The sequence below is a fragment of the Hemitrygon akajei genome, chromosome 14 (assembly GCF_048418815.1).
Source record: "Hemitrygon akajei chromosome 14, sHemAka1.3, whole genome shotgun sequence".
Lineage (NCBI taxonomy): Eukaryota > Metazoa > Chordata > Chondrichthyes > Myliobatiformes > Dasyatidae > Hemitrygon > Hemitrygon akajei.
Window position 1 is genome coordinate 32,203,426 of NC_133137.1, and position 23,864 is coordinate 32,227,289.

At 39.6% G+C, this 23,864-nt stretch overlaps 2 protein-coding genes across 2 annotated transcripts; both read right to left on the reverse strand.

The window, feature by feature from the left end:
- Positions 1-3,784: 3,784 nt before the first annotated feature.
- Positions 3,785-4,252, reverse strand: LOC140738941 (uncharacterized). The gene has a single exon (XM_073066953.1). It carries the CDS (start codon positions 4,250-4,252, stop codon positions 3,785-3,787), a length of 468 nt encoding a protein of 155 aa, XP_072923054.1.
- Positions 4,253-13,444: 9,192 nt separating this feature from the next.
- Positions 13,445-14,701, reverse strand: LOC140738942 (uncharacterized). Its single transcript, XM_073066954.1, has 2 exons — positions 14,684-14,701; positions 13,445-13,924 (listed from the first exon to the last, which is right to left on the reverse strand). Exons 1-2 carry the CDS (start codon positions 14,699-14,701, stop codon positions 13,445-13,447), a joined length of 498 nt encoding a protein of 165 aa, XP_072923055.1.
- Positions 14,702-23,864: the final 9,163 nt, after the last annotated feature.

Here is a 23,864-nt window from a genome sequence, read left to right on the forward strand (position 1 = left end):
GTAATATTTATTCTAATTTTTTTTAAACCATCGACTTTGGATAAGGCTATTTTAATATGGAAAATTAAAGGAATAAAAACTCTTTTAGATTTGTTCTTACAGGATTGTTTAATGTCTTTTTCGCAGTTAATGGATAAATATGATATCTCTAACACACATTTTTTTAGATATTTACAGGTTATGAATTCTGTACGTGATTTTTTTACCGAATTATCCCTTGGCCTATTCTTCAAATTTGGCTTATGTTATCTTTCAGCTTAAACCATTTCAAAAACGATTAAAAGCTATCATTTATAAACAGTTAATGAATGCTCGCATGTCGCCTAATAATAAGGTTCAATGCACTTGGGAAATAGAACTTCAACATTCACTTTCAGATCATCAATGGAGTAAAATTTATTATCTAGTTAAAAATTCATCTATCTGTGCACGCCATTCCTTAATTCAGTTTAAGATAGTACATAGGGCCCATATGTTTAAAGATAAATTGGTGCATATATTTCCTAATATAAGCCCTATTTGTGACAGGTGTAACGTAGAGGTGGCTACTCTAACTCATATGTTTTGGTCCTGTGTAAGTTTAAATAATTTTTGGAGAGATGTATTTAGAACACTATCTAAAGTTATAGATGTGGATGTTCAATCCAATTCACTTACGGCAATTTTTGGGATCATTCCAGAGGAAGTAGGCAGAGTATCTGCTTCCGCTCAACATGTGATAGCCTTTTCAACTTTACTGGCTAGGAGAGCTATCTTGTTATACTGGAAAGAATCTAATACGCCTACTGTTTTCTATTGGTTCTCCTCCATTATGTCATGTTTAAGCATGGAGAGAAAAGGATGGAGGTCTTGCTTTGCCTAATCTAAGAATGTATTACTGGGCTGTTAATTTGCGATATATGTCCTTTTGGTTATATTGGGTTGATAGGAATGATCGGCCAATTTGGGTAGACCTGGAACTGAGAGCTGTGAAACAGTTCTATTTAACCTCGTTATTAGGAGTTGCTTTACCTATACAATTAGGTAAAGTTGCTAATTTAAACCTATATCCTATGATTAAGCACCCTTTACAAATTTGGCTCCAGTTCTGTAATTTTTTTAATCTTAAAAAATTTAAACTTTGTAGTTCAATTTATCGTAATTACTTTCTTAAACCTTCTTTGAGCGATCTAATTTTTTTACTTTGGAAAAATAAAGGTATTAATTCTATTCTAGATTTATTTAAAGAAGGCAGATTGATGTCTTTTGAACAATTGATAAATGTTCTCTCTCATATTCACACTTTTTACAATACCTTCAAGTTAGACACTTTTACAAAAATATTTAAGTAATTTTCCTTACATTTTGGAGGCTGACTTGTTAGATACTATTATGAATATGAACACTTCAATGAAGGGTTCCATTGGAAGAATTTATAATTTATTATTACAAAGGGATAAGCATCCTTTACTTAAGATTAAGATTAAACAGGATTGGGAGAAGGAACTCAATTTGACTTTTATATGGGATGATTGGACGCAGATTCTGAAGCTGGTTAACTCTTCTTCAATCTGTGCTAGTCATTCACTGATTCAATTTCAAATTGTACATCGTTACCATTTGACGAAGGAGAGACTCTCTAAAATATTTCCCAATGTTGACAGTTATTGGGATAGATGTAAAACTGAGATAGCTACACTGACACATATGTTCTGGTCATTTTCTATACTGAAACAGTTTTGGAAGTCAGTCTTTTCGACAATTTCTAAAGCACTCAGAATCAACTTACAACCTAATAAATTGACTGTACTTTTTGGAAAAATTCCTCAAAATATCCATGGTATTTCTGTGTCTGACCAACATGTTATTGCGTTTGTTACGTTGATAGCTAGGAGGACCATCTTGTTGAAGTGGAAGGATATATCAGCTCCATGAGGATTACATGAGGATCATGAGTGGACAGCTCTTTTCAGGTCCAGCCACAAATTCTCAATTGCATTGATGTCAGGACTCTGACTTGGCCACTCCAGGGCATTAACTTTGTTGTTTTTAAGCCATTCTTGTGTAGCTTTGGCTTTATGCTTGGGGTCATTATCTTCCTGGAAAAGACATCTTTTCCCAAGTCGCAGTTCTCTTGCAGACTGCATCAGGTTTTAACCAGGATTTCCCTGTATTTTGCTGCATTCATTCTACCCTCCTCATTCAAAGCTTTCCAGGGCCTGCTGCAGTGAATCATCCCCACAGAATGATGCAACCATCACTATGCTTCACAATAGGGATTATGTGCTTTTGATGATTGATGGCCAAAAAGCTCAATTTTGGTGTCATCAGACCATAGTCCTTCTTCCAGCTGACCTCAGAGTCTCCCACATGCCTTCTGGCAAGCTCCAGCCGAGATTTCATGTGAGTATTTTTCAACAGCAATAGGCTGTACCAGTGATGATTTGGTGTGTCATATTAAAAGGTTATTAAAGTGTCATATTAAATTGTATGAATACTTATGCAATCAATAATTTTGTTTTATATTTGTAATTAATTTAGATCCCTTTGTAGAGATGTTCTCACTTTGACATGAAAGAGTATTTTTCTGTTGACCAGTGTCAAAAAAGCCAAACTAAATCCATGTGATTCAATGTTGTAAAACAATGAATCATGAAAACTTGCAAAGGTGAGTGAATACTTTTTATAGGCACTATAAATGACCTAACCAAAAGTTGATAAAGGCATTGAATTGACTGCAGCATTTAACTTGTCTAAGGTGGGCAGCAACAGGCACTCTGCAGATCTCCAGAGAGGATGAGACAGCAGAATTATTGACAGAGTCTATCATGGTCCTCTGTTCCATAGAGGTCTCGGGGATGGGGGGGGTGGGGGGGCATCAAGAGTTCCCCAAAGACTCCACACAGACTCAAGGCTGTAATTGCTGCCAAGGGTGCATCTGCTAAATACTGACGAAGGGGGTGAACACCTACACAATCAATTATCTTGTTTTATAATTGTAATAAATTTAGATTACTTTGTAGTGATCTGTTTTCACTTTAATGCGAAAGAGTAATTTTCTGTTGATCAGTGTCAAAGAAAACAAATTAACTCCACTGTGATTCATTGAAAACTTCCGGGGGGGGGGGGTGAATACTTTTTACAGCCACTGAATCTTGTTTCAATGTCAAATATGGACATTGGTTAAAATTGAATCCTACTACCACCCAGTACACAATATTTCTGACAGCAGCAGTAGTACTGTACTGTTGTATATTTAACTATATGTCAACTGGTATGTCAATTTGTACATCCACAAAATACTTTTTAATCTGTCAATGTTATTGTGTTAATATTATTTCATGTGCTGTATATGACATGTGCCCTATGTTTTGCACCTTGGGCACTGAAGAACATTGTTTCATTTAGCTGTATACACGGTTGAATGACAATCAACTTGATCTCGAAATATAGACATAGCTGGCTGGTAGTGTAGTGGCATCAGCACTGGACTTCAAGGCAAATGGCCATGAGTTCAAATCTAACCAGCACCTTGCACATTTACTGTATGAGCTGGCTTGAGCATTGAGCCAGCATCTCACCCGATGCAGCTCGAGGTGTGAAAAAGGTCCAGTTTTTGAATATATACAAATCTGGAGATTATTCAGTCAGACAAACACCATTGCTCACAACATTAGTTTCTTTTTAAACATGTACTATTTTATTTCATGTTAAATTGGAAAATATGTCATATTATTTTATATAATATTATATTATTATATTATTTAAATATTATTATTTTATAATACTTCTGTCAAAGGATAAATTAACCTCCACGAAGACGGAGTTGCAGAAAGATGGTGCTTTGAGGCTTGATGTTGTAGTCGGAGAGCAACTGGCCATCCTCCAACTGGTTACTCTCAAAGACCAGGCGCTGCTGCTCGGGTCTGACCCCCTCCTGCCGATGGACCCGCTCTTTAAAACTCTGCACGGTCTCAGAGGGCAGCACGTCGTAGGTCGTGGTTTTGCCCTTGTCATTCCGGAGGAAGATCTGCATGGGTTCCTCTTTCCTGACCAGCAACATGATGGTGGGGCTGGGGTAGAGGTTGTAGTAGTTCAGACTTCTGTTGTCCTGCATCTCCACGCTTTGACCATTTTGTACCATCAGATGCTGTTGGAAAGTGGGCACTTTGGTCTTTTGCTCGATTTTCATCTTGAGAGTCGACACCTGTATGAAAGGGTCGACATCAAGTCCGAAACCCTCACCAGTCATAAACTTCACCTGAACTCTCATCTTGTCAAGTCACTGTCAAGAAAGGAGAAGTGATTAGGGAGTTTTGCATCACATGAGAACGTGTACCATTGTACTAACGTGACATTTCCTATAATATCAACACAATTAGAGTTCTCAGTAGTGACAGAATGTTTCACGAATGTTGACCTTGTAGACAAGCAGAGAAAGCCTTATTTATTAATCTGATCTTTTTCTCCCCCCAGACACTGTAATTCTAAAGTGACGTTGTTTGAACTTTGATGAAGTAACAGGCAGGATAGAAAATGAAGAGCTTGTGGTATTACAGGAAAGATACCAGCATGGCCAAACCATGCAATTTCAAATTTACATTGTGTTCCCATTCTGACATATTAATTCTAATTAGCCATTTCAATTCTATTTCCCATTCTTATTCCAACATATCAGTTCATGGTCACCTCTACTGCCATGATGAGGCCACACAAAGATGAGGCAGATGGAACATGGTATAGATAATTTTAAGGTCATGCACCTTGGTAAAAAGAAAAAAAAGGCTATTTTCTAAGCGGGAAAGCAAATTCAGGAATCAGAGAAGTACAGGAGTCCTAGTGTACGATTCCCAAAGGCTAACTTGCATCTTGAGTTGGTAGTAAGGAAAGCAAATATAATGTCTCCATTCTTTTGAAGAAGACTAAATTATGAAAGCAAGCACATAATGCTGAGATTTTCTAAGGGATCGGTCAAACCACATTTGGAGTGTTGTGAGCAGTTCTGGGCCCCATTTCTATGAAAGAATGTGCTGGCATTGTAGAGGATCGAAAGGAGGCTTAAAACGGAGCCTGGGAATGAAAGCGTTAACACCCTTGAAGAGCCTTTGATGGCTCTGGACCTGTATCAACTGCAGTTCAGAAGAATGAGGAGTGAACCTCCTTGAAATCAACCTGACTTTGAAAGGACCAGATAGGGTGGAGGTGCAGAGCATGTTTCTAATACTGGGAGAGTCCAGGAGCAGAGGGCACTGCCTCAAAACAGAAGGACAACCCTTTAGAACAGGAATGAGAAGGAAATCATTTTGTCAAAACATGGCGAGCCTGTGGAATTCATTTCCAGAGATGGCTCTGGTAACCAAGTCTCATATATTTACAAACAGTATTATCTTGTGGTCTTACGGAGTTCAAAGTTTGCTGGGTGTCCAGCAGCTGAACACAGCAGGTTCTCCGAAACCGGGCTGAGGTTTAACAAGCTGCAATGGGACTGTGTCCAGGGAAACCAGAACAGAATTAGTTCGGTCTGACTTTCAGTCAACTCTGCTTACCCGCACAGAAAGTGTTCACTCTGAACCCAGACTTCCCAAGTCATTTTATTCGCACACGCGTTATTACCTTCGCTATATTAATGAACATTTTACGCACTATCTCAACCAGCCACGCAATAATCCCATAGAAACGATCCCAGCCGAGGGCTTTTTATCCGGTCTTAAAGGAGGAGGGAAGAGCCTAACTATGCAGCGGATATTCCGACTTTCCAATGAAGCCCCCCGCCCGCCCGCCCTCTTTCTTTCCTGGCGATGGAAGCTCTCGGCCTGAAACCACGACTAGGCATTTCCCTCCATTTGCCCGACCCGCAGAGTTCCTCAAACACGAGAAACTCAGCTGCTGGGAATCCAGAGCAACAGACACAAAATGCCAGAGGAGCCCAGCGTCTGTGGCAAAGAGTGCACAGTCGGCGTTTCGGGTCGTGATCCTTCATCAGGACTGGGACTGGGAATGGGGGTGGGGGTGGGGGGACTCTGTCTTCTCATCTTTATTTCCCCAGTCCTGAAGAAGGGCCTCGGCTCGAAGCGTAGACTGTTCACTCCTTTCCACAGATGCTGCCTGACCTGCGAGCTTCTCCAGGGTTTTGTGCGCTGCACGCGATTCCAGCATCTGCTTTCTTTCGCGAAGCCGGTTTACCGAGGCCGACCATGTAAAATAGCGAAAGAAGCATCGCAAAACCGTAAACGGATCGATGTGGGAAGCAGGAGCGGCCATTTCACCAGCTCCGCAGTTCAGTGACAATCCCGGCTGACCTCTCCCTCGCCGACACTCCAAATCCACTGAATCCCTTTCTAAAAAGTTTCCTTTTGTCTGGTTAACCTTTCTCTCCCTGTACATTGTCACCTGTAACTTGAAGACGACGGTTCAGAGAATTGTATGTTATATACTTTATATTCAAAGAAAAATCAAATGGAAATGAGAATATTGAGATGACCAAATAAAGTCTTACAATTCTTGGCGACAGTACAGGAAATCAGGTCGAATGTGTGGAAAAATCTGATCTGCAAGATGTCTTCTGTGCCTTTCACTCCGCACCGACTCTCAACTCTGCACCGAGCCTCTTTCGAGTGCTGCTGATCTACTCCGGTGTCAGACCCGTCTCCGCCTCCCGTCGCCCGCTCTTTTAATTTTCCCGCGCTCGACAAGCAAACCAATCAGATTCCAGCTGAACTTTCTGGAAATTGCCCTGCAGTGTTTGGGAAGAAGTTTCCATCCTGTTCCAGGGTTGAAGATTAGGGAGGAAATCAGGAAGGCTAAACGAAGGCGGGCTCTGGCAGATAAACTGAAGGAGAATCCCAAGGGCTTCTACAAATATATTACGAGCAAAAGAATTGCAAGGAACAAAATTGGTCCTCTTCAATATCTGAGTGGTCTTCAATGCATGAGGCTGAAAGAGACTGGAGGGGGGTGGGGGGGGGGGGAGATTTTAAACGGATTTTTTTTCCATCTGTATTTACTCAGGGACCGATACAGAGTCTTTAGGAATGAGCAGAACAGCAGTGAGCTCATAGACCGTATACGGATTTCAGGGGAGGAGCCGTTTACTGATTTGAGGCAAATTAGAGTGAATAAATCCCCAGGCCCTGACAAGGTGTTCCCTTTGACCTTGTGGGAGGCTCGTGGAGAAAATGCAGCGGCCCGAGCAGAGATTGAAAACGTCCATAGCAACGGGTGAGGTGTCCAATGACTGGCTAATGTTTTTCCGTTGTTTAAGAAAGGCTCTGAAATACACCGGGAAATTATAGGTCGCTGAGCCTGCTCTCAGAGTGGGAAAGTTATTGGAGGGTATGGGCTGGGATCGATTAGGGATAGTCAATAGGGCTTTATGCGTGGTAGGTCGTGTTTAACCAAATTTATAGAATTTTTGCAGAAAGTTACCAGGAAAATTGATGAAGATCAAGCAGTGAAAGTTGACTACATGAACTTTAGCAAGTTCTTCGACAAGGTGCTGCATGGGAGGTTGGTCAGGAAGATTCAGTGGCTTGACGTTCAGGATGAGTTAGTAAATTAGACATTGGCTGCAGATCCCACCGCACAGAAATGGACCATTCAATGCTAGCAAACACCCATCCATGCTAATCCCACTTTCCAGCTCCCTGTCAGTGGCCTCACATGACATGTGGCTTCATGCACATGGAAATGCAGTGCGTTCTGGTTAGTTAGGACACATTGGGACCAAATTAAGCGGCTGCCCCAATTAGCTGAAGTTTCATGGAAAAGTTAAAAAGGTATAAAAAATAGAACTAATGTTAACTGAGCCAAAAATTGTGTATATAAATGAAATAGAAGCCAAATTAGGGCACTACCAATAGAACTACAGTACTTTAAAACTGCATATTAGTTCCTGTAAATGAACAAAATCTGTCTAGATACCTACTGTCGAAAATGGACAGCCTTCATACAAAGCTTTTGATGGTTTCACACTCCAAATCTTCATTTTCATTGTAACATTCAAGATGATTGTCAATACCTTCAAATTCTTCACCATTCCTAACTTGTTGAAGGAGTGAAAACGTTGTATTTTCAGCCATTTCTCACATCTCAGTGAGCAAAACAGTTCTGAATGATCTTATTCCTTATTTCTCACCAACTATCAGTCACAAAAATTACCACTTTTTATCACAAACTCACACAGCTGGCATTATTTAAAAAGTGTTCACTTTAAGCACAGTGTAGTGTCTAATAGCTACACAAGTTCACACAACTGATGCTGTTTAGAAACTGTTGGGCAACAGTCTCCTGTCCCAGGTAAGTGGCATAGTGTCTCAAATCAGTAATGTTATTGGTTGATGTTGTGTATGTGAAGAAGAAGGAATCTGATAGGAAAGGACAGTGGACCATGGAAGGAGATGGGGAACCAGAGAGGTGATGGGCGAGTCATGAAGGTGGGGAGGAAAGTGGTGAGAGGAGGGACAAAGTGGGAAAACTAAGGGGTGAACACATGGGATTGAGTACCTACCGGAAGTTAGAGGTGAATGCTGTCAGTTTAAAGACTACTCAAACAGAACAGGAGGTTTTCCTCTTCCAACTTGTATTTGGCCTCATCGTGGCAGAGTACCAAGCAGTCCTTCCAGGTGAGGTGGACATTCACATGCATCTCCTCTGGCCTTGTTTAATGTAGCAGATGCTTCTGATGTGGTGTCGTCTACACTGGTGAGACCAAGTGTAAACTAAGCCTTCCTCTCTTATCAAATTGTCATCTGCAGCTCTTTATCACCTCCAGCCATCACCGCCCAGCTTCTGTCACCATAGCCACTCTCTCTCCTCCATCTGCCTATCATCCCTTCTCACCTGGATCCATCTGATGTCTGGGGCAGCAATGAAGGACCTCCATCTCCATCTGTACAGAAGGTTTCATCATTGCTGTTTCTGTGACAATTGTTTTTTGACCAGTCACGGTTCTTATCCGTGAGCTGAACACCTGAATCCAGAGGTGCGGTGGTCCACTGTTAGTCTGCCCTCTACCCTTTGACCTGTTTGGCACAGGCGACCCTGCCAAGAACCAAAGCACAAGGCCCTCACTGCAGGTCACTGAAGCACGCAAGCCTCCAAACTCCATGACAAGGTTGTGGTCCTCTTATAGAGCAGATTTACCTGAGCAATCGTTAACTATTTCAGAGGTCAGGTGGACATTTCTAATGTTCAGTGTAAGCATTCTAAAAATTGTGTAATCATATAATTTGCTATAATGATTAATATGCAGAATTATCTTCTGGCATGTGTTAATGTCCTGTCATCTTTGAGGCTCAGTTCAGAGTTGAAAAAATGTTGAACCAAAAAATCAATTTACACCTAATCCTTAAAATGCACGGACTCATTGATAGATTTGTTTCTTTCACCTCTTATTTGTCCAGCTGGAGTCTTTTAAAGTTTTTTTAAAAAGGGGCAATTTTGAAACCTTTATTTAGGGATAATTAGGATAAACTTATTCAAGCCAAAAAATTTACGAAATTGAAACCATATTCGCAATGTATGTTTAACTATAGGATTAGTTATTTGTTTATTCAATTTCTTAAATTTTTTGGCTTGAATAAGTTTATCCTATCAAGCCCTATTTTTTTTTGGCCCTCTTTTATGGATCAAGCCTTTGTATTATGGAAAACAAAGGTATAACATGTTTTCGTGATCTATTTTTAGATAAGTTTTATGTCCTTTGAACAGTTATCTAATAAATATAATTTACCTAAAACTCATTTTTTTAGATAATTGCAAGTTAGAAATTTTTTGAATAATATGTTACAGTCTTTTCCAAAATTATGTCCAACGGACATTACGGAATTTTTTTTAGCTCTGAATCCTTGCCAGAAGGGTTTAGTAGCCACCATTTATAATATGATCATGAAAAGACAGCCAGAAGTATCAGAAAAAATTAAGAAGGAATGGGAAAAAGAACTTCATTGTCTTATACCCACTGAGCAGTGGGAGAAAATTTTACAATTGGTCAATTCTTCCTCTGTTACGTATTCAGGCAACAATAAATATATGTGAGTTAGGCAAGGGTTTGTATAACAAATAACACGTTTATTAAACACTGAAAACAAACCCCCCAAAAGTAAACAAACACTAACGTAACCGGAAAACAGCTGCTGTGCGGCAGCTTAACAGTTCTTAAAGCGATGCAGCAAAAACAGTTCTTAAAGCGATATTGCCAGAAGTTCAAAATGCTCACAGTCCATTTAAAAGGAGAGACTTTTTAAGGCAATTTAAATTCTCTTCCACGTCGTTTTCCTTCCATCCCCGGCGTCGAACTTTCCCACGAAGAATTTTATGAAACATAATGGTTTAAAGGCACTGACCTTTCCTTCCACACTATTCTCAAATCCTTTCTGGTCATCCCAGGGATTAACACAAGAATAGTCAACGAAATCCTTCCGAATGAGGATCACACAAGGTCGAACCCATTCCACTGTCAAAATTCGATTCTCCTCGATCTTTAACTCCCGAACTTTTATCTTCACTCTCCACAGTAAAGAAACTGCTGGCAATGACCTTTTAAACTTTAGGCATTAGATAAAACTTCATCTTTCAACTAAACTGCGTCATAACATTAAATCACGCAGTGGCATGAAGTCAACATGGCAAATCCAGCCACGAACTGCCCCTCCCCCCAGGGTGGGGTCTTCCTCTTATACCCTGTAAAAAAAACCTGTCACATGACCTCTACTGGCGGGAAAATGACGTCACTCCACCATCACAAGACCATTACCTCAAGTCCAGTATAACTTCAACCCCAGTCACGTGACAAGGGTACCACTGTCACATGTCACGAATACGTAACACCTCTATTTGTGCTAAACATGCCCTAAAACAATTTAAGGTTGTACATAGGGCTCACATGTCCAAGGATAAACTTGCTCGATTTTATTCTCATGTTAATCCAACCTGTGACAGATGTCATTCTGAAGTTGCTTCATGTTTTGGTCTTGCCCTTGTTTGCAAAATTATTGGAAAGATATTTTTGGTATTATTTCAACAGTTCTGAATATCAAATTGCAACCGCATCCTATTACTGCAATTTTCGGTTTACCAATGGTGGATAATAGTTGTTTATCCCCCTCAGCTCGATGGATGATTGCATTTGTTACACTAATGGCTAGAAGATCTATCATATTGAACTGGAAAGAAATTAATCCTCCAACTATATTTCAGTGGCTTTCTCAAACTATCTGTTTGATCTTAGAAAAAATTATAAGTGCTGTCTTTGATCCTTCAGTTAAATTTGAAGAAACTTGGAGACCATTTATTCAACATTTTCATATGAGCTAAACTTTTCCTAAACTTTACTTTTAGACAATAGACAATAGACAATAGGTGCAGAAGTAGACCATTCGGCCCTTTGAGCCTGCACCGCCATTTTGAGATCATGGCTGATCAATTACTATCAATACCCGGTTCCTGCCTTGTCCCCATATCCCTTGATTTCCCTATCCATAAGATACCTATCTAGCTCCTTCTTCAAAGCATCCAGAGAATTGGCCTCCACTACCTTCCGAGGCAGTGCACTCCAGACCCCCACAACTCTCTGGGAGAAGAAGTTTTGAACAGGAGGTGCAGGTTGTCAGAGTTCCTTTGATCTTGTTAATATTGGGCCTCTGCTAAACTGACCACCCATGTTTTCCAGGCTAATGCAACAAGGTGACAAGCAACGGACCTCGATGGGAATTATGTCATTGTCCGACTGACACCCCATTAGTACAGCATTAATACAGAGTGGAAACTGGCCCATCGTCCACCTTGTGAATGTCAGTGTGGAACATAGCAGATAGGCAGGATAAAGTAACAAAGTGCTAACGACAGAATATAGGAATGCAATAGTACCATTAAATTATTTTTAATCACAGTTCTGTCAGACGTCCGGAGGAGTAAATCAGCCTCCACGTAGATGGAGCAGCAGAGAGATGGTGGTTAGTGGTCGAATGTTGTAGTCGGAAAGCAATTGGCCATCCTCCAACTGTTTATCCTTAATTATTTGGATGGAGGTACGGAGTTATTGACGCTACTGTGTATATTTGACATAATGCAATGGCCCATGTTGGTTAGTGTTTTTTTTCTTTTTTTGGGGAGATTTTTAAAAATTTTCCCCTTTTTTCATAATTACTATGAATTTTGGAGGTTATTATATATATATATGGATTAACATGTATTTGAAAGTATACTTAATCTATTAATTGTGTACTCTCAAGCTCTCAATATTCATGTTTGACTTATGTTTATTTAAAATTAATAAAAAGATTTTAAAAGGGATAATTAATTATTCAGGTTTTAAATGACAAAAAGGATCAATTTGACCTCACTACATCAGCAAAATTTAAGTTTAAATTTAAAACCTTAATCCCATCTGCCCCAATCAAACGTGTTTCCATTTCAAATATATCTATATCCAAGACAAGGGGCTGGTGTTCGGAAGAGGGAATTCATACCTAACCTTTGAAAATGGTTTTCACAATTCCACGTTAATGATTACGGAAAGGGAAAAGTGAGATAAGAGAAACATACAGCAGAGAGTGACAATTAGACATCAAACTTTGCTTAGGATATAATAGGAAAGTCTGCAGAATAGCTAATATAATTCCATTGTGTAAACTATGTAATGAGAATTGGGGCTTCAGGGATTCTTGAACATGGTTCAAATACCACAATCAAACTTTGGTCAAGATACTTAGGTATCTTAGATACAAGATACCACAGACCTAGATGAAATCAATCACAGAAATGCCAGTGTTCATACATTTTACACTTTATTTAAAAATTCATTTCAAATCATTTTAGAAGTTTCAACAATGAAAATTGCAAAACATTCAGATCTTCAACTAATCTTAATACATTCAACTTTTTGTAGAAAAATGAAAATAAAAGTCCTTTGCAACAACACAGTAACTGAAGCAATTCATTCTTCAGAACTTTAAGGTAAAGCAGTAAGTCATCTCCCCCTCCTCCTATCAAACCCAATCTTTTTAGTGGGCTTTTTTAAAAACATTGTAAATTGAAATTGCCACAGCAGTTATTTTTCGGTCTTTCAGTGAGATCCGATTTGTGTTGGAGGTCATAGACCATCAGATTGTGGTCAGCCATTCCGAGTTACATTGATCTGAACAGGAGGTGCAGGTTGTCAGAGTTCCTTTGATTTTGTTAATATCGGGCCTCTGCTAAACTGACCACCCATGTTATCCAGGCTAAGGCAACAAGGTGACAAGCAACGGACCTCGATGGGAATTATGTCATTGTCCGACTGACACCCCATTAGTACAGCATTAATACAGAGTGGAAACTGGCCCATCGTCCACCTTGTGAATGTCAGTGTGGAACGTAGCAGATAGGCTGGATAAAGTAACAAAGTGCTAACGACAGAATATAGGAATGCAATAGTAACATTAAATTATTTTTAATCACAGTTCTGTCAGACGTCGGTAGGAGTAAATCAGCCTCCACGTAGACGGAGCAGCAGAGAGATGGTGGTTAGTGGTCTGATGTTGTAGTCGGAAAGCAATCGGCCATCCTCCAGCTGTTTGCCCTCATAAACCAGGCGCTGCTGATCGGGTCTGACGCCCTCCTGCCGATGGACTCGCTCTTTAAAACTCTGCACGGTCTCAGAGGGCAGCACATCGTAGGTCGTGGTTTTCCCCTTGTCATTCTGGAGAAATATCTGCATGGATTCCTCTTTCCTGACCAGCAGCATCACGGTAGGGCTGGGGTTGAGGTTGTAGTAGCTTAGGCTTCTGTTGTCCTGCATCTCCACGCTTTGACCATTTTGTACCATCAGACGCTGTTGGGAAATGGGCACATTGGTCTTTTGCTGGATTTTCATCTTGAGAGTCGACACTTGAATGGAAGGGTCGACATCAAGTTCGATACCCTCGCCGGTGATAAACTTCACCTGAAGTCTCATCTTGTCAAATCGCTGTGGAGAAATGAGAAGTGATTATTGAGTTTTGCATCACATGGAATCATGAACTCTGGTGTATTAAGGTGGCATTTCCTGTAATATCGACACAACCTACTAAGATCTGTAGACAAACGGGAAAAGACAGACCCCTCTTTCCCCAGCAGATCTAAATGTGTGACAGGAATTCTGAGCTGCAATACTGACAATTGACGGGAGAGGGACCCCGTGAGCCGCTGAGCTTTAACAGTTTTGCAATTGATCCGATCAGCGGCAAAAAAATATGTAAATAACACATTGGGACCAGGATGGAGTGTGTGTGTGTGTGTGTGTGTGTGTGTGTGTGTGTGTGTGTGTGTGTGTGTGTGTGTGTGTGTGTGTGTGTGTGTGATTATAATTTAAATTATTTATTGTGTACTTCACTGTACTGCCGCCGCAAATTGCCAAGTTTATCGATTTTGTTAGTGGTGATCACCCCAATTCTGATTTTAAAGCGATTCTGCTGCGAATGAACTCCATTTGACTTTCAAACAAACATTTACCCCCCCTTCGCTTTCCTGCACAGTCAGTGTTCACTCCCGACCCCGACCCGAGTTGCTCAATTCACAAATTATTCTCGTGACATGAGCGAAGATCTCACGCACCGTTTTAACAAGACCGTCACTGTACATTAGCCGATTAACGGGTTTCACCGAACCGTGAGCCTATCAATCTGACAAGCAAGAGTGGCCATTCGGCCTGCACCGTTATTCTGTGATATCCCGGGTGATCTGTTACCTCGTCGCTAGTTGACATTTGTCGCTTATCTATTGCCCCCTTTCTGCAAAGTTAATTTTCCACTAACATGTTCTCGCCCCGTGTTTTGTCAACGGTAGAGAATACATTTCCCACCCGCTTCACAGGATGTTAGTAATTTAAATTACTGTATATCGTCAATGTTGTAAATAGCCAGATAAAAATGAGAACTTTGAGATAATCAAATAAAGTCTTACAAGTTTTGTCGACAGTACAGGAAGTCAGGACGAATCTGAAGAAAATCTGATCTGCAGGTTTTTTCTTTGCCCTTTATTCCACACCGACTTTCAGCTCTGGTCCGGGTAAATCAATAGAAATTCTTCACTGCTGCTATCGGCATCTCCGCTCCCGCAGCTCTGCGTCTCTCCGCCTCCCTCCCCTCGCTTTATCTTCGGCTCCCGTTTCTGAACGTCACGGCGCCGCTGGGCTGATCTTCAGCCGCTGTCGTTGTGTTGACAAACAAACCAATCAGGTTCCAGCCGGAGTTTCGTTTCCGAAAAACTCCCCGCAGTGTGTTGGAAACGTGTCCGCCCTGTCACAGGTCTGAACGCTCTCAGCTGTTTTACTTTCGGATTCCGGGAATGCCACAGGTACAGGGAAGCCGAGATTCGAAGCCCGATCGTGACCGAACATAACCTTAAACGTGTCATCTCTGAATACATTTCAGTGGTTTATGAAGTGACTACATAAGTGATAAAATGTAACACAAGAAAACAACTGTGCTCCATCCACACCACCTCTATTTCCCCAGCTCTCTTGCCCATCTCCCCGTGGACTGAACAGAGACAGTGTACCCGTCGTTAAGCTTCACCGCATCCATGCTTTGCGACGTGCACCATCTCTAACGTGATCCCCACCACCTGCCATACTCCCCCCCTCTTCCTGCTTTCCGCATGGAGCCCTCTCTCTATGTCTCCCTGCTCCTCACACCTCTCTTCCCCCGCCCCACCGGCACTTTGCAGCTGACTTCAGCAGCGCTCACCCCGCCTCCATCACCAACCGGGGCCCAAAGGGATTCTACAGATGCTGGGAATCTTGAAGAAAACACAAAAAATGTTGGGGAGGTAATGTAATGTGAGGGAGGTTAAGGAGGCTGACTGAGAAACAACCTTGGCCAGGAATGAGGCCCAAGAAGTGAACTGGAAAGAAATACTGGTGGCGCACCGAGAGCTAGGCAAGAGCGATTGATTAGTTAATGTATGGATGATATGCAACTAAAAATTGATTGGGTATGCTGATAAAACCGAAAAGTAACTGAGATAAGAAATTACTATAAAGAATGCTGTACACCGGAGCTCGGTGGGCTTTCGGTGACAAGTTCATTGATTGCCTCAGCCTTTGTTTGCAAATAAAGGTTTAAACTTCTCGAAGAATTGTCTGCGTCGCCTGGTAATTTCAAGTAACCATGACAGGAACCAGGGAGGTGGGGGAGGTAAGTGGTGAGAGGATTACTAAAATGGGGGAAAAAGCTAAAGGGGGGAACACAGGGGAGTGGGTATCTACCTGAAGTTAGAGGTTAATGCCATTAGGTTAAAGACTACTCAGACAAAGTATGAGCTGTTCCTCCTCCAACTTGTGTTTGGCTTCATTGTGGCAGTGTCCTAAGCAGCTCTTCCAGGTGAGCCGGACATTCACATGCATCTCCTCGGGCCTTGTTTATTGTATCAGGTGCTTCCGTTGTGACATCTTCTACATTGGGGAGACCAAGTGCAAACTAGGCCTTCCTCTCATCAGATTCCTTCATCTGCAGCCCTTTATCGCCTCCAGCCATCATCTCCCAGCTTGTCCCCATGTCCACTCTTCCTTCCTCCATCTGCCGATCATCCCTTCTCACCTGGATCCAGCTTTTGGCCCACCCTTCGCTCACTTCTTAATATTGGCCATCTCCGTCCTGTCTTTCAGTCCAGATAAAGAATGTCACACTTCCATCCATAGATGCTGCCTGACATACTGAGTTCCTCCAGGATCTCATCTGGAGCTTCACACTTAGCAAGTTCTGAGTTGATTGTGAAGCTTTCATGTTGGAAATTCCTGGGACCCCGCACCAGTGGCACAAGTCATTTGGAGTGAGACTTACTTCACTTTCCCACTCTTTGGTGCTCCTGTGGCCCAGATAAATGGAATTACTCCATCTATCTTCCCTTCTGCTTATTCCTCTGAAACACTGAACAGTAGTAAATGTTCATTTCCAGGACTTGGTCACTTTGTCAGATTGGACTTGTTCTGTTGTGAAAAATGTCACCGGAGAGACACTGAAGTTTGTGGATATAGAAGTGTTTTATTCAACAAAAACGAGCAGCCGGCATCATATTGAGACACTCTTGTAAGAAGAGGCCTGCTCGACCCAACATTACTTGCCATTTTATATGCTAAAGATCAAAGGTAACAGCAGGACAATTCTACAGTTTCAATGTACTTACAATGCTTGCTTTGAATTTCATATAGTTATCACACGCCTCCTTCTTTGCACCCACAGTCCGGACACCCAAAATGAACTCTGACTCTAGGCTACATTCATGCATATGCAGACATCGGAGGTCTAATTGTTCTGAGCTATGCTTTCAATTCAATCTGCAATCCACATTGAAGTCAGAAGATTGGTTACTGGTGAAATTAATATTTGCCAACTCCAGAATACACCCCAACAGTACTCCTTTAGAGAGTCATTGCAATTCAATGAAGAAATGGCCACCATGTCCATGCTAACCACTAAGCTCCGATTTTATACCAATCCTACACTCATCCCTTGTTTATTTCATAGGACTCTGTGTGGGAGATCCATATCGCATTCATTAACAAAAAGTCTTGGCAGAGAATGTTGATAATATGTTCTTACCCAAAATTCTTCATAGAGAGCATCCTCACATCAGCCATTACTATCTGGTTTGGTGCAATACACAAAAACTACAGCAAACTGTCAGGTCAGCAGGAAACGTCACTGGCTGCAGTATACCATCACTGCAGGGGTTGTATGTGTCCAGAACAAAGAAACAGGCAGAAAAAGGCATGGTGGATACTTCCCACCCAGCAAAGTCCTTCAGTTGTTTGCTTTGATTATGAGAAGATTGCAGTAAAGATGTCTTACTCATTTATGTAATACCATTATTACACCACAGCTGGAGTATGATGCAGACGATTGTCTCTGTAGATAAGAAAGAATATACACGCCATTGAGGTAATGTGGTCAAGATGAACTTGACTACCTTCTGGGATAGTGAGCTTGCCATTGAGTATTTATAGGCAAGAAATGAAGGCCCAGAGATGGTCTGTCCTGAGGATGGAGGCCAGCCGGACTGTGTGAGTGGGTGGGAAAGGGACTGTTTTGCTTTAATTGTTGCTATTGCTACTTGTACTTGTACCATTGTTCGAAAAGGAGCCAATGCCTTGTACCAAATCCCCTTTTGGACACCACCATATCCTCATCTTGGAGTGTGACCATCCCACTTCCCCAGAAGATGGTGAATGGCGATGAAGTGGGAATGGCCCCCCTCCCGCACTGCAGCAAAATGATTCCCCCAGGCTGTTGCTCTCAAAGCAGGGGAGCACTTTGTGCGGAGACGAATCCCTCGAGCATCCTTGACTGACACAGGTAGAAGACAGAGGCAGTGGCAGTGAGAGTAGGAAGTACAGGTGGTGGGGACTTGCTGAGTGAATAGGATATTCAGCTCCTTTTTGTGGTTCCCCGCAGAGTGTGCAGAAGGCTAAAAAGTCAGCATCAAATAGAGTGGTGACATGGAGCAGGTAACGAGAGGGTTTAGGGTTTGGGTACATGTAGGGAAAAAAGTGTAAATGACGGGATCAGAGTGAAGCAGAGGGTGAGGGATGTGACAGGCATGCTGCTGTGAGAAGGGTTGGGAAGGATGCATTCGGTGGAGGAAGAAAGGGCAGGAGATGATTGCATTGGCTGAGCTCAGGCAGGACACATCAGGCTGAACCTCCGTATGTTACACGAGTGAGGTGGTGGACGAACCCAAATGCAGAACACGGGCGCAGGATAGTATTACAGTATTATACTCTAATGTTCTGCACAGGACCTGTCGTGTATTAATCTTTTTATTTCTTTTATTTGTTTTAATACTAACATAGTTTTAGGTTTCTTATATATACACTCATTTATTCTTTTTTTTCGAGAGGAAGAACTCTCTCTGAAATATTATTTGCTCAGATTTATTCTTTATTAAATATGTGATTAAGATACTTTAGTTGATTTTAAGATGGCCGTTCCCGATTATGTTTTTATTACTGTTAGACATAGCATGGTAGTAGTTGAACTTTGTGGTTTTTATTATGGCTATTTTATGTGGGATTTTTGCTTTAATTTAATACGTAGCTGTAAAGTGGAGAATAGGGTCAAGGGTTATTAGTTTAGCTTGTGGCCAGCCTATTGGTCGCTAGATTTCTTATCTTTTGGGAGGGGGGAGGGGATTATTAGAGTAAGTTTTTTTCTTGATTGGGCAGTTCTTTTGATGGATTTTTTTTCTCCTAAATGCGTAACTCCTTCTGGTTGTATCTGTGCCTTTTGGTTCAATCTGTGCTTGCATAACCTTTATATAATATTAAATTAAATGGATGTTAATAAAATTAATATAATATCTTGGAACTGGAATGGTGTCAATCACCCCATAAAGTGTAAAAAGATTTTTAAGAAATTAAAAACACTTAATGCAGATATTATTTTTGTGCAAGAAAATCATATACGGAAACAGGATGAGGACAGGTTTTTCCAATTTTGGAAAGGCCCTTTGTACCATTCGCTGTCGGATAGTAAGATAAGAAGTGTTTCTATATTTCTTAGCCCCAAAATCCCTTTTGTACACTTTAATACCATTACTGATTCCATCGAAAGGTATTTAATTGTTACTGGTTTATTATGCGAGCAAAATGTAGCTCGGGTGTGTGTATACACACCTAGTGTAGATAATTCTGATTTTTTTAAGAAACTTTTTTCTGAGCTACTGAATTTGAATGACTATAAGTTGATCATGGTTGGTAACTTCAATTGTTGTTTAAATCCAGCGATTGACAGGTCATCAACCAATCCGTCGCTTCCTAATAAAGTGGCGGCCTGTATTAATTCTTTTTTATTAGAATATGGCCTGGTCGATATCTGGAGATATATACACCTCAATGATAAAGATTTCTCTTTTTTCTCACACATTCATCATAAGTATTCTCGAATTGATTACTTTTTTTTAGATACACGTTTGTTATGTTCCGTTCCTGAGTGTGCGTATGACATCATTGCGCTCTCAGATCACAGATCACGTCCCTTTAAAGTTAACAACTGAAGGAATGTCAAACCTGGTTATATGGGACACATTGAAATCTTTTCTTAGGGGACAGATAATCTCATATTCAGCAGCTTTGAGAAAGAAAACTAAAGCGGAATTGTCTGTGCTTATTAATAAAATAAAAGAGATAGATAAAGAGTATTCAGTTAAACCTACTGAAGAATTATATAAGGAAAGGGTCGAACTTCAATCACAGTATGATTTGCTTCTGACCTTTCCCATTGAACAGCAAATTTTTAAATCCAGAAGTTTATTTTATATACATGGGGAAAAATCTGCTAAGCTTTTGGTGGGTAAATTAAAGACTCGGATGGTCAGAAGACAGATTTTAAAAATTCGTAGACCAGATAGAATTGAAACTTCAGATCCTTATGAAATTAATAAGATATTTATAGACTTCTATTCTAATCTTTATAAATCTAAATTCTCTGATAATACTGTTACTATGAATAGATTTTTGCAAAGGTTAAATATACCTCAAATTTCGGCTCAAGATGTTGATATATTAGATGCACCTATTAAACAAGAGGAGACAGCCAGGGCTATATCCTCTATGCAATTAGGGAAAGCTCCGGGACCTGATGGTTATACAGTAGAATTTTACAAGATTTTTCATGAAATGCTTATACCACATCTTCATCAAACATTTACTGATTCTATATCCTCTGGGAACCTCCCAAAAACATTTTATGAGGCATTAATTTCATTGATTCTTTAAAAAGGAAAAGACCCACTGGAATGTGCATCTTATAGCCCTATTTCTTTATTGAATGTAGATTTTAAAATTTTCTCCAAGATTCTAGCTAATAGACTTGAGAATATTTTGTCTAATGTTATCTCAAATGATCAAACAGGATTTATTAAAAATAGGTACTCACATTTTAATATTCGAAGATTGTTAAACATCATTTATTCCCCCTCAGTCAAAGAATCTGAATGAATTGTATCTCTGGTTGCAGAATTTTGGCCTGGGATTTATTTCCTGGATTAAATTGATTTATCATACCCTGGTGGCTGCGGTTATAACTAATAATCAAAATTCTCCTTATTTTAGATTATTTAGCGGAACCCGTCAGGGGTGTCCTCTTAGTCCTTTATTATTCAATTTGGTTTTAGAACCACTTGTTATCACCCTTAGGGATTCTAATTCTGTGCAGGGCATTAAGAGAGGGGATAAATTACATAAGGTTTCATTGTATGTGGATGATTTATTAGTTTACATTTCAAACCCTAGGAAATCAATTCCTTTTATGCTATCTATATTTACGGAATTTAGTATTTTCTCTGGATATAAACTTAATTTCCTATTAATAATTATTCTGATTATTATGATCAAATACCTTTTAATATTGCTAAAACCATTTTACTTACCTTGGTATCAAAATTGCTAAAAATTTTAAAGTCCTATATAAGTATAATTTCTCCCCTTTAATTGAATATACTCAACAAGCACTTTCTAAATGGTCACCTAAGTCGATGTCATTGATAGGTCGAATTAATGCTATAAAAATGGTTATTTTACCGAAATTTATATATATTTCAAGCAGTTCCCTCTTTTGTTCAAAAAACATTCTTTGATAAAATAGATCCTTTGATTTTGTCTTATGTTTGGAATAACAAAAGCTCTAGAGTGAATAAACTTTTATTGCAAAAATCAAAAAAAGATGTAGGACTGGCCCTACCAACGTTTAGATTTTATTATTGGGCAATTAATATTCATTATATTACTTTTTGGATTTATGATATAGATAACCAGGATCGCCCTCCATGGTTACATTTGCAGGAAAATTCAGTAATGGGGCTTTCTTTAGCTTCTTTATTAGGAACTCCCCTTCCTTTTTCATTCTCCAGAATAGCTAGACAAGCTCTCAACCCTATCGTTAAACATACTTTAAAAATCTGGTTTCAGCTTTGTAAGATTTTGGAATTAAATAATTTTTTACTTTCTAGTAATATTTATTCTAATTTTTTTTAAACCATCGACTTTGGATAAGGCTTTTTTAATATGGAAAATTAAAGGAATAAAAACTCTTTTAGATTTGTTCTTACAGGATTGTTTAATGTCTTTTTCGCAGTTAATGGATAAATATGATATCTCTAACACACATTTTTTTAGATATTTACAGGTTATGAATTTTGTACGTGATTTTTTTACCGAATTATCCCTTGGCCTATTCTTCAAATTTGGCTTATGTTATCTTTCAGCTTAAACCATTTCAAAAACGATTAAAAGCTATCATTTATAAACAGTTAATGAATGCTCGCATGTCGCCTAATAATAAGGTTCAATGCACTTGGGAAATAGAACTTCAACATTCACTTTCAGATCATCAATGGAGTAAAATTTATTATCTAGTTAAAAATTCATCTATCTGTGCACGCCATTCCTTAATTCAGTTTAAGATAGTACATAGGGCCCATATGTTTAAAGATAAATTGGTGCATATATTTCCTAATATAAGCCCTATTTGTGACAGGTGTAACGTAGAGGTGGCTACTCTAACTCATATGTTTTGGTCCTGTGTAAGTTTAAATAATTTTTGGAGAGATGTATTTAGAACACTATCTAAAGTTATAGATGTGGATGTTCAATCCAATTCACTTATGGCAATTTTTGGGATCATTCCAGAGGAAGTAGGCAGAGTATCTGCTTCCACTCAACATGTGATAGCCTTTTCAACTTTACTGGCTAGGAGAGCTATCTTGTTATACTGGAAAGAATCTAATACGCCTACTGTTTTCTATTGGTTCTCCTCCATTATGTCATGTTTAAGCATGGAGAGAAAAGGATGGAGGTCTTGCTTTGCCTAATCTAAGAATGTATTACTGGGCTGTTAATTTGCGATATATGTCCTTTTGGTTATATTGGGTTGATAGGAATGATCGGCCAATTTGGGTAGACCTGGAACTGAGAGCTGTGAAACAGTTCTATTTAACCTCGTTATTAGGAGTTGCTTTACCTATACAATTAGGTAAAGTTGCTAATTTAAACCTATATCCTATGATTAAGCACCCTTTACAAATTTGGCTCCAGTTCTGTAATTTTTTTAATCTTAAAAAATTTAAACTTTGTAGTTCAATTTATCGTAATTACTTTCTTAAACCTTCTTTGAGCGATCTAATTTTTTTACTTTGGAAAAATAAAGGTATTAATTCTATTCTAGATTTATTTAAAGAAGGCAGATTGATGTCTTTTGAACAATTGATAAATGTTCTCTCTCATATTCACACTTTTTACAATACCTTCAAGTTAGACACTTACAAAAATATTTAAGTAATTTTCCTTACATTTTGGAGGCTGACTTGTTAGATACTATTATGAATATGAACACTTCAATGAAGGGTTCCATTGGAAGAATTTATAATTTATTATTACAAAGAGATAAGCATCCTTTACTTAAGATTAAGATTAAACAGGATTGGGAGAAGGAACTCAATTTGACTTTTATATGGGATGATTGGACGCAGATTCTGAAGCTGGTTAACTCTTCTTCAATCTGTGCTAGTCATTCACTGATTCAATTTCAAATTGTACATCGTTACCATTTGACGAAGGAGAGACTCTTTAAAATATTTCCCAATGTTGACAGTTATTGTGATAGATGTAAAACTGAGATAGCTACACTGACACATATGTTCTGGTCATTTTCTATACTGAAACAGTTTTGGAAGTCAGTCTTTTCGACAATTTCTAAAGCACTCAGAATCAACTTACAACCTAATAAATTGACTGTACTTTTTGGAAAAATTCCTCAAAATATCCATGGCATTTCTGTGTCTGACCAACATGTTATTGCGTTTGTTACGTTGATAGCTAGGAGGACCATCTTGTTGAAGTGGAAGGATATATCAGCTCCATGAGGATTACATGA

Coding starts and splice junctions, on each gene's coding strand:
- LOC140738941 (XM_073066953.1), bottom strand. CDS start 4,252: ATGAGAGTTCAGGTGAAGTTTATGACTGGTGAGGGTTTCGGACTTGAT.